The 11,514-nt window shown below is 35.0% G+C and overlaps 1 protein-coding gene across 1 annotated transcript; it reads right to left on the reverse strand.

Annotated features, from left to right (window-relative positions):
• Window positions 1–3,383: 3,383 nt before the first annotated feature.
• On the reverse strand, window positions 3,384–10,155 carry LOC135081671 (rab-like protein 6). The gene is made up of 11 exons (XM_063976443.1): window positions 9,932–10,155; window positions 9,546–9,700; window positions 9,225–9,415; window positions 8,013–8,159; window positions 7,619–7,793; window positions 7,223–7,378; window positions 5,889–6,037; window positions 5,669–5,812; window positions 5,062–5,390; window positions 4,939–4,979; window positions 3,384–4,831 (listed from the first exon to the last, which is right to left on the reverse strand). The coding sequence occupies exons 1-11, from the start codon at window positions 10,041–10,043 to the stop codon at window positions 4,637–4,639; spliced, it is 1,794 nt and encodes a 597-aa protein (XP_063832513.1). The 5' UTR covers window positions 10,044–10,155; the 3' UTR covers window positions 3,384–4,636.
• Window positions 10,156–11,514: the final 1,359 nt, after the last annotated feature.

Genomic DNA, 11,514 nt, shown 5'->3' on the forward strand with positions numbered 1-11,514 from the left:
CGAAAGAACTATAAGGTCACTTTTTCTCGAAGTTAGCTTATCGCAGATCAAATAAATAAATACCATTACATAATTCGTCTCTCAATTCTATTGATAGGACTTTTAGTTAATTACTAAACTTAGGATGATGCTAGTGCACTACCTACTATGAACACGAATATTAAATAGGTAACATGATGAATGGCTCAGTTTTGAATTTAAATCAACTAATTGAAGCAATTAGAAATCATGCATTTAGTATTCAAAAATCTATTTCATTAAATTGATTGCCATGTATTAGCAATAAAAAGCATAATAATATAAATTATTTATAATTATAAGAGTTAAAAAATATAATTCAAAAATGTTTATTATGTTTTGAGCTTGCAAATATTTTCCATTTACGATCTTTTTTTTTTTTATTTAAAAGAATTTATACTTTTGATCGTTTTAGTGCTTTTTTACGATTGCTTCATAACAAATTATTTTGTTTCTTAACCGCTCATGTTAGAAGAAAGTATCCATCTGTTATTTGTAAAGTATATTTTTTAATAATATACAACGTGTAATAGAAGTAATGCAAAATCTCAATCACTATGTGTTCATGCGTCCCCGTGGGCCTAGTTCTACTGGTAGTATCACGGGTAATTTAGTTTTTCGGCGGCACAACTACTAATATAAAAACCTTTAGCTGATTAGCTGTTGATTAGATTGAGACATCGACCGAGTTAACTGTCAAAGCTTAGCCAGTATTTACTTACTGCACTTTATGATGTTTTACTCTCCATGGCATACAACTTTTCATTTGCATAACGTTTAAATACGATTACGAGATACCATTAAATGATTAATTCACAATGAATTTTAAAGTACATAGTGTAATCGATTCCTACTCTCGATTCTAAACCAATTTCAATGTATGTGTTACAGGAAATGTATGAAATCCGTCATTGTATACAATTCCTAGGAATTGTGTATAATTCCTAAAATCACCCGGAAATGTGTGATGTAAATTATATTAGACACATTTCCTAGGAAATTTACACATTTCCTAAACAGCAATCGGAAATGTATAAGATTTCAATGAATACGCGTGGACATGCAGTGCGATTGCATTATCCGATTACGCGGGGTCTCTATCGAATCGCCAAATTTTTTGTACGCCTAATAGTCTATGGCACACAAATTTTAAGCCTAAAATTTTTTTACACAACATTATTTTTATTACGCCACTTTTTTTTCTCCGAAACTTAAATAGCGCTCGGCGGCCGCTACCGCGGCAGCTGTGTATGTGTAAGGTCGCAAGTCTAACCTAACCTAACCGAGACTTTGTTATCCAGCTACAGGAGTAGGTACTAAAACCTTCATGCCAATAATAGTTTAATAAAAGAGATGTTAAAATTAGGGATTTCCAATACTTCAGCGTAATATGCGTGATGCTGAAAGAAAGGTATGCCTATAAATTTTAGGAAAATATTTTTTCGGCCAAAGTATAATAGTGCGAAAACAACTCTCAGGCTAAACAATAATAATTGTGAGTTAAAAGTACCTATCGGCCAATGTGGTTTGGCTAAATAAAATTTTAGGCGTACCGAAGGGCGCCCGATCACGCGACCGCGCTAGTGCCGCTTAGATACATTTCCTAATGCAATCTTGGAATTCTATAAAATTCCTAGGAAAAGTATACATTTCCTAGGATATGTGCGTATTAAAAAATCTCTGGAGCAATATTTTGTAAATTTCCTAAATAGCTTCGGAATTGTATACATTTCCTAGGAATAGTATACAATTCCTAGAATTCATACATTTCCTGTAACATATGCATTCATTCAATTACACGTTGTATTTGAGCGCTAGTGTTGAGATTTGTAAAACTCAGATTTGGAAGTTCTAAAAACATATAAGCAACACAAATGAGGAATCTCAATGTCAAAATTATTTTCTGTATGCATAAATAATATTTTGAATCACACAATATTTGGCACAATTACTTTTTAGTTTTAATCTTACCCAAAACTTAAAAATCGGCGGTATAATTTAGTTATAATTGTGTTCAATCATTTTGTTTAGAATTTTCTTTTTTGAGATCGTTTTATTAACTAGCCTTTAACGCATATTTTTCCACATGAAACTGTAATAATTATCATTCTTTGTGAGAGCTTATGACCGAATGCTTAAACAAGTTAGAATAACATCGAATAAATTTCTATTTAATATCGATTATAGATTTGCCCTTGATTCTTTCAATTTCAATATTTAGACCAACCACAGGTTAGAGTCCATGCCTGAGACTAAATTGAATTTTGAGACTCGCTTGAAAATGCGGGCCCACTAACTCATGTAGACGATTTTTTTTTTTTCTTAAAATGAATTGCGTTAACTGATCCTTTATTATTATTATCGCCAGCATTTGGCCTTAAGCCCTCACTGCAGTGTTTATCTTATGTAATGTTTATTAAAATAAATGTATTTATGGTTTGTTTGTATATGAAATTTTAAATGCCGTCACACCAAATTATTGGATGCGCCACAGCCTGATCTAGATTTCCTGCTGGGTTCCATTCAAATTAAATTGAGTCCTTCTTTTTACTTTAAGTGATGCTGTTTACTTGTCCCCTTTAAAATAGTTGAGACAAGTAATGATTTGCCCTCTTCATCGTTTGTTAATGGAATTCATATATTATAATACTTAAATAGAAATTGCGCAAAGTTGACTACAGTAATTTTCAACTACAACTGTGTTGCTATAACTAATATTCCCAGTGTAGATTTTGCGAAAGCCAATTTCATAAATGCCATTCATATAAATATACCATGCTTCAACTTTCCACAACGCTTAGGGTGTTTGTTTTTGTAAGCTATGCATATTTTCAAACTTTGATAAGCCAAGTACAAAGTGCTTTGTATAAATTAATGTTACATAGGTACTTCACGTTGTATTTGAAGAAACCCGAGAAAACCACCAAATATTGTTTCCAAGACCTGCATTAGCCTTATAAAATTGCCTAATGTGTTACTGAAGAGAATATTTTATAGTTTTATTAACTTATTACAAAATGAAGTATATCTACTATACATAGAATGTATAAATTAAATATAATATTAGGTGAATATTATGTTAAATAATCGTGTACCATAGTATGTATAAAATAAAGTTGACTAATTACTGTAAGTTCTGTTATGTAGAGATTTTTGTTTGTAATATTGTTACACTTGCATGGACTTCTCACAGGTGGTCCAATTTTTATAATCTAACCAATAAAATATCGATGTGGTTGTACATTTACATTTTGAATAGAATTACTCTATTTATTAAAAATCTTTTGTTCGAAATCATATCCCATCTATTTCGGATTTTCCCCCCTTTTCCCTTCAATTTTAAGATACCAATCAAACATAAACAGTGAATTTGTTGACAATTTTTATTAATACAACAAGCATATTTAATATTTAACCGTATCTTCATAAAATATATTGCAATCGCATAACATTAAAAACGGTAAAAGGCCAGTAAGACTGCAATGGTTATTTCATAAAATATGTTAGTTTATACAAGTTTGAGCATACTGGTGTTTGGGTAACGGCTAAAGATGTTTTATGAACTACATTTTGCCACTGATTCGTCAATGAATGATAGCCCAAAAATAGAATATCTTTAACGATACCCAACATCATGTATCTAGTCAATTAAATTAGTCATAGGAATAGTATAAAAACACACAAAGATTGACATAGTTTGGACGTTTGGTTTATGAAAGATGGAACTGTTTTATACTTGCAGCAAGGTATTTTGTGTCGAGCTGGAAGGCAGTGTGTTAGTGCTTTTTGACAGTGACTCGATTCCAAAACTATTTCTGACAGACCCTTCTATATGAGGGCAACTTAATTTATTGTACTTTGTGTACAACGTGTATTGAGTGAACGACATGACTTTTATAAATAACGATGTATGCCAAGCACCCATTATGCTTTCGATTTTGTTCTGATATATTACACAGAAGTCGACTTTACAACGATCGACAAAATATACATATTATGCCTTAGGAGCGTAGCGTTTGCGCAATGAGTATTTCCAAAACAAATTAAGACTTGAATGTCCGGATTTGGAAGAACCAGATATTATGATCTATTGGGCAGTTGACAATGTTACCTGATGGCTAGATACCCAGATTGACTGATTTCCAATTGACTAGTAATTTTAACCAGCCAAGGATCAAGTGTCTTATTATCCACAACAAGACAAATTCGGATCGTTCATGTTAAAAAAGGACACTAGAGGACCTTTGCTGTCTTCTGGTTAATAAATACAACAAAAAGCATTACTTACGCTTTTAAAACGTTTAAAAGCTGGAGGCTGGCGTACCTACGAGTATAAGTTGTCAATAAAATATTTTAATATTTAAATACTGAAGAGATTAATATTAGATCCATAAAACAACATACAAAGCTAATACATTGTACACAGGATGTTAATGTAATCTGTGCCAGCCATAATTGTAAGTATGGAGGTTAAAAGACTCACTCCTTGACCCTTCGATTTCGATAACATACTAATAAACCTTCATGCTCGTAGATATGGAACAATTAACACCCTTATATACATATTGCACATACACATACATTAATAATATTCAATGCGTCTTGTACTTATTTCAGATTAAATGCTATCATAGTCGTCGTAATAGAATCCTGCGCCCACAGAGGGTGACAAAAGGTCCTGCTGAGCGTTAGAGGAATGCTTTTCGCCTTTTGATTTCTTGTGCTTATGTTTCTTCTCTTTTCGATCAGACTTGTCGCTGTAATCGCCCTTATCCTTGTCTTTGGATTTCTTTTTCTTGTGCTTCTTTTCTGGCTGTAAATGAGTAAGGAATAAACGAGTGAAAAATACTTTTCTCATCTTTATTCAAGGGTTATTTTATTATATTAATCTGAATCAAACATTGAAATAAACTTAATTACCTTTTCTTCCGGTTCTTTAGGTATATCTGGATCTTCTCCACCTGGAATATATAAATCAAGTTTTTATTAATGTAGGTAGAAAGATGAATGATAGTTGCTTATTTTATCAATTTGATTTAGTACCTTCTGGAGACCTTCGCGCGCTTGTATCGCCTGCCCATAGTGGGAAATCGTTATCAAGTGACATTTGTATGCTATGGCTGCTGTCGAGCAAAGAGTGATTGACGCTCATTTCGTCATGCGTTGAACTTTCCTTGCTTATTGACGTCTGTCTCATAAATCTGTTTAGAGACTCGTCCTCTTCTTCAGGTCTTGGTTGAAATGATTTGTGATGATCCGAAGACAATAAAGTTTTTGGTTCCTCCATTGTAGTTTCAGATGTGGGAGTGCCGACAAAATCGAAGTCATCTTGATCGACGGTTACTTTCGGATTTGTTCCATTCTCTTCATCACTACAAACCAAGATATTTAATTAATAAAGGATAAAATTAAATCTTGATTATTATATTTGTTTATCTATATATATAAAAGAAAGTCGTGTTAGTTACTCCACTTATAACTCACGAACGGCTGAAGCGATTTAGCTGAAAATTGCCAGGGAGGTAGTTTAGAGCCAGGAGAAGGACATAGGATACTTTTTATCCCGTTCGAAATAAAAAAAAGTCTGCTTATTTATTGCTATTAAGGCGGAACAAAGTTCGCCGGGTCAGCTAGTTTATTATAATATTACCTGTCCGTTTCGTAATATTCTTGATTTGTATTGGACAGAGGTGCTAAGTCTTCTAAGAAACTGCTATCGAGTGTTCCTGCATAAAACTCGTCTAGTGCACCGGAAGACGATGACATATTCGCATGTGAAGGCGAGATTACTTCACTAAAACAGATAAAGTATGTTAAGAAAAGCTTACATGATAATAAATAACAAGAATAAATATAAAAAAATATGTTACCTCTCTTGATTAGGTTTGGACGGAGTCATATCTAAACTGACAGTTGGTTTAGATTTTGTTAATTCAGTGCTCACATATTGGCTCTGTGATGACTGAGCATTCTCTACCACATTGCTCTGTGGTTTCGGAGGGTTTAGAGATTGTGCGAGCTGAAGAAAAGCATCATATTAGTTATTGAATATATTTATTTTTTTCATTTTATTTATTAGTTTCGTTGATAGCGCTCATCAGTTGGCGCCACTGATGATTGATAGGACCTTACTTAACCTTTTCAGCGCCACGTCAAATACAAAAGCCATCACTCTGACGCCACCACAGATATGGATAGATGCATGTTAAAAAATTTGTATGAAGCCGAGCGTGCCACTTTTTAAACGTCATTTTAGCGAATTTTAGTGATTGCCGCAACGTAAAAATAATCGTATCATTGTACTGCAATCGCAAAGTTATCGAAAGATATCGTGTGACTCGATTCGTTCAATTAATTAATTCCGATATAACTGACATTTTGTTAAATTTGTAGCTAGTCTGACTGTGGATTAAAATAATTTTGTAGCGGTAAACGTCATTCTATACCTATATCAAGCTTTTTAGTGTAAAAATGTAAAAATACGTTTTTTTCATAAAGCTAAGTCAGGAACCTACCTAGTTTTGAAGATATTTCTAAACGACAAAATCCAGTGCCATCGTATACATTTTTATACATATTTCGATTTGTATATTTCGACGTTACACAGAGCACTCTGTCTTCCGCGATCACTGATCTAACTTGTTTTAGAATTCTTCTACTGCTAATTTATTCTAATTATTTATTTGTTACTTTTGTGTTAATTACAATTCTCAATCCGTGAATAATTTCTTCTTTCTACCGTGTTCGTACTACTGTCATCGTAAAATCATCGTATCCGATTGTTGTAATCGGATTACATGAACATCACTCGACCATGTATGTCCATTTGGACATATCGGAATGGCACGCTTTGACCAGCAACTTGCTGTATCTACTCTAATCCATATCTGTGGACGCCACGCTTGATAAATTATGATATCAATTTAATCATTGTATTCATTATTATTCCGTTTACATAATACTCAATTAGCCTATTACTGATTACAACATCCGTCATTGGCGGTCAACTTGATGTACCTACGCATATATCCGTCATTGGCGTTGAAAAGGTTAATAGTGGTGCCAAACACAAATGGGATAGTCCTCCTACAGCTTTAGCGCTCACTGGTTTGCGCCACTTTTTGAGCCACAAGCACGTAGGACCTTACTCGCCGATGGCGCCTACTGGTGAATGCAGTTATAGAAATGCTTATGAAAAACTCACCAGTGGATTAATGTGGGGTGGCACGATTGGCTTGCCAGCGCCTATAACGATGCTCGGAGAACGATCGCTGCTTGGCTTTGGATCTGATTTAGAGTTCTGTTTTCGCTTGTTCGCTAACCTATCTAGGAATGAATTGTAGTGGGCCTCTTCCGAATTCTGTGGAAAATCAGAGTATGTTAATAAAAAGTTAGATAAATAGGGAGTATTTCTGCAATAATCTACCACCAGAGGGCAGCACTGGCGCAAACAGTAAACCGTTTTTTAACAAATCACTGGCGTAAATTGCAAAACTATTAAAATAAGGAGGATAATTTTTTACCAAATTAATTAAATTAGTATTTTATCAGTTAATTTTTATTCTATTTTTGTATAATTATTTAAATGGCAAACACTTACTTGGAAATCATCAAGTTCTTTCTCAGTCTCTTCTATATCTTTTTGATTCCTCTGTAGTTGTTCCAGCAAACTTGTTCGTTGCAATCTCAGAAATGGTACGCTAAGAAATTTATGAAGCAATCGCAATCCAAAACCATTTCTCATAGAAGATTCCGCATAACGCACGGGTGCTGTCCTGGAAAATAAATAGCATACATTCAGAAAGCATTTAATATTTTTGTTATAATTTATGTGAGCAAAAAATTATAAAAGAACAAAATGCGAAGTTAAATGCCTTTTAGCAAAAAAAATGGGGAAAATTAGAACTGGTTGGTTGGCCAGAAATCATAATTTTTTATTTTCATTCATATCAGTTGGTCATAGACTTCATAATCAAGCACATTAATAAAGTTACCTGGTTAGTTTTGCATTATGTAGAGCCTGATCAATGTGATGCATATGCACTTGGCGGTGGTGTTGCATGTCGCAGTGGTTGCCCAGCACAACCACTGGCAAGTCGGCCGGCACCCTTGACAACTCCTTCACAACATATTCAAATGTCCTGCAAATATTGTGGTGTAAGTTGCCAAATATTGTACTTTTGAATATTGTTACGGGCACAGGTGTTACGGGTCAAGCCAACATGGTTTGTTATTACATTCCATCTTTATTAGCAGTTGAGATCTGCATATGAGGCAAATGGGAATAGGACTGAGCTTTATTTTTCTCAAGCAGAAATCACTATACCAATCACATTATCAATATTAAACAAGTTGCAGTCTTCATGGTACCTTCATTATTTTGACGTTGTAAATTTTCAAAGATTTAAATATTCAATTATTATTATCGTAAAAATATCAGTATAGCCTGACCAGGAACATAAAAACCCTGGCATAGAGGCGCGTCAATTGCATTTGATAGTGCAACACTGAGTACAGTCGTACCTGTGTTAAATTAATAGGCTAACTTTATGATCAGGATTCAGGATTACGGGCTAATTTGATATTTTCATAAATTAACGAAAAAATATTATTATAGGTAACCTGGTTTAAATAAATTAAATGAAACCATCAATCGAGCTATTATAGTAGGATTTATTTTATTATTCATCAATAATCAAATTCAGAACTTGAATATTCAACTGCAATGTCTGCTCATGAACGCTTCAAACTCGGTACTTCTTTCCCAATTCCATAAAATTCAACACTTAGAAAGTGACAAAAAACTTTAAAATAGGTAACTAGTTGAAACAAACCACAGCTAATTTTCATAGTGGACTGTACTATACGATAAACATGTCAGTCAATTTGACAACCTTTGTTGGAAACATTATTCAATGAAAATATTGTCCGAACCCTTGGTATTTCTCTTCGACAAATACTTTAACACATTGTGAACCACTTTTCTTTCACGACTATAAAAAGATTTTAGCAATTTCATTTACAAAATCAATTGCGCACATTTAAAATAAAGTTTGTTTACACTTTGACAGCAATAGACTGACATGCAAGGTGACATGTCAATGAAGTTTTCAGTTACTGTTGCCATTAAAAGAAATTAGTACCATTAGTTTTCCGCAACATGGCGAGGGTTTTTATGTTCCTGGTCAGGCTATAATATATCTTACCAGGGCTTTGTAATATCTAGCATCAATATAACACCACTAGCATTTTTGTATACATCTAGGAATGTAGCGTCCAGAACTGGAGTCTCATAGCCCTCTTCAGGGGCTGCTGGAGCTGTTTGGTTTTCCAGCTTAAGGCCTAGAGGAGGCTTCTTTTTAGTACGACCCTTATCAACAACTTCCCAAACTTCTACCTAAAAGAATAAAAATACATTTGATTCAAACAACATACCTACACTCAATGTATTGTATCAAAAATATAATTTTTTGATATGACACATTAATCATACCAAAATGATTATTTATTAGTTGTGTACTTTATACCTTTACTATATAGTCAGTATTCTTGTAAGTCCAATTGATGGGTGCTACTTGTATTTGATCCGTAGGCACATAATCTTCGATAAATGGTCCACCCTGTAATCTTTGAAGGAGGCATGATTTTCCCACATTTCTATCACCCTTTATTAATATTTTCACTGGAAGAAATCCATGTACATGTTACACTATTGATGTAAACATTTGGGTAAGCAACATTTCATTTTAATTTATTCAGTTTCTCATCAAATAAGAATTCTTTTCAGATCGATAAAATATGAAATATTCCATATTTTGTAGGCAATACAAACTGGTGAATCACCACCACTTTAATTCATTTATCACCAGTGGTGATAAATGTATTAAAATAGTAAAGTAAAATAGTTATTTACTGTTAAAGTGAACGCCTCGTGAGAATTTCTTCTGAAGCGATGATGACATCGGAACAGGAGCTGGACAGCGGTCATCGCCGCTTTTGGTTAGTTTTTTAAGAGCAGATAACATAGTTTTATTCTAAAGTGAAAGTAAAGAGAAGAAAAATCCTAAAGAAGCGAAAAACCCTCGAAATATAACACTTTGTTTACGTGACACAACAACACCAATCAGACGACATGACAGATTATGTGTGAGAAATGTCAAAATCAGATGGATGACATTCCACGCACAGATAATGGTGGGGGTATCGATTCTACATTCTCTGTTTATGAAAGCTAAATAAAGATAGCGCTTTCGTTAATAGTACTTATTCTTATCTATGTTCGTTAATTCTCGAGAGTAGAGGCGCAACTTGTAGTGTGAAATTCTTATGAAAGTAACATTATACAATATAGGGTGTGCTTAAATAAACACTACAAAGTTATTAGTGGTTGATTCTTTTAATATAAGGTGTGGTGGTGCTAAGGTAAAGCACGCATGTTGGACCCCAAAAAAGTCAGCCCGGCGGGTCTGTAAGGCGACCCATAATCTCAGTGGACGTCTGGTATCTGCCCGGGCCGCGATGCAGAGGCCCGGCAAGAAAGGCCTGAAAGCCCGAGAGCGATCCATAGACTGAGCTGCGAACGAATGTCGCAAGTTACTTAGGACATTAACTCGGGGGCTCCGTTTCATTGGGCTCCGGTGGACACCGTCGGGTGTCAGTGGGTAGGCACCAACTCAGGGGCGCGCGAGTCCCATCTACCCACATAAAACCAAAAGGTAAGTGAAACACTGGCCAAAACTAATGAAATAATCTATCACTCTAATTTTGACAAGTGCTTGTCTGATAAAAGTCAATCAGAAGAGAACAAAACTCGATCAGGAAAACAGCAATAGTCAAAATACAACAATGTAAAAAATGAAAAATTAAAAGTATCAATTCAATTAAAACCATCAAAATTTTCAAAAAAATGTTGCAGTGCGGTAGATGCATTAATTCGAGCCTCGGAGCGAGGGCCTACAGCCTTTGTTGCCCGCCAAGACAGCCACCTAAAGCAAATAATAATCAAACACAAATGATGCATTATAGAACAGGCGTTAATTCCAATTTTGGAGTAAGGAGCTACAGTCTCTGCTGCCCACCGAGGCAGCCACCTTGTGGTGGCTCAGGCAAGGGTGCGGGCCGGCGTATTTGCCCGCCCGCTGACTGCAAGCCTGGCCCCATTCCACCCAACCCTTGTGTCCCGCGCTTTCATCACGGCAAGGACACCTGGAAGAGATACAGATTCTTGGCGATCTTTGTGTGCTTTCCACTAATCATCGTCCAAGCCATACGTGCTTTGGGCCAGGAACCACCGCATAAAGGGCCCTGTCGAGATTTCGAATTTATGCGCATACGCACGAAGAAATACCCTTGGGGAGACGGCGTCCAAACGCTGTTTCACAACGAACATGTCAACCATCTTCCTGGCGAATGTGAACCACCACCTCTCGACTGCGATTGATTTCGGAGATTTAGAAATTTAAATTGTAAAAAAAAAACGAACTTTAAGTGACCTGA

This window comes from Ostrinia nubilalis, chromosome 2 (genome assembly GCF_963855985.1).
Source record: "Ostrinia nubilalis chromosome 2, ilOstNubi1.1, whole genome shotgun sequence".
Lineage (NCBI taxonomy): Eukaryota > Metazoa > Arthropoda > Insecta > Lepidoptera > Crambidae > Ostrinia > Ostrinia nubilalis.

Coding starts and splice junctions, on each gene's coding strand:
- LOC135081671 (XM_063976443.1), bottom strand. CDS start 10,043: ATGTTATCTGCTCTTAAAAAACTAACCAAAAGCGGCGATGACCGCTGT. Junction 7,379..7,618: donor AAGAACTTGATGATTTCCAA/GTAAGTGTTTGC, acceptor GATTTTCCACAG/AATTCGGAAGAGGCCCACTA. Junction 4,832..4,938: donor CTAAAGAACCGGAAGAAAAG/GTAATTAAGTTT, acceptor ACTCATTTACAG/CCAGAAAAGAAGCACAAGAA.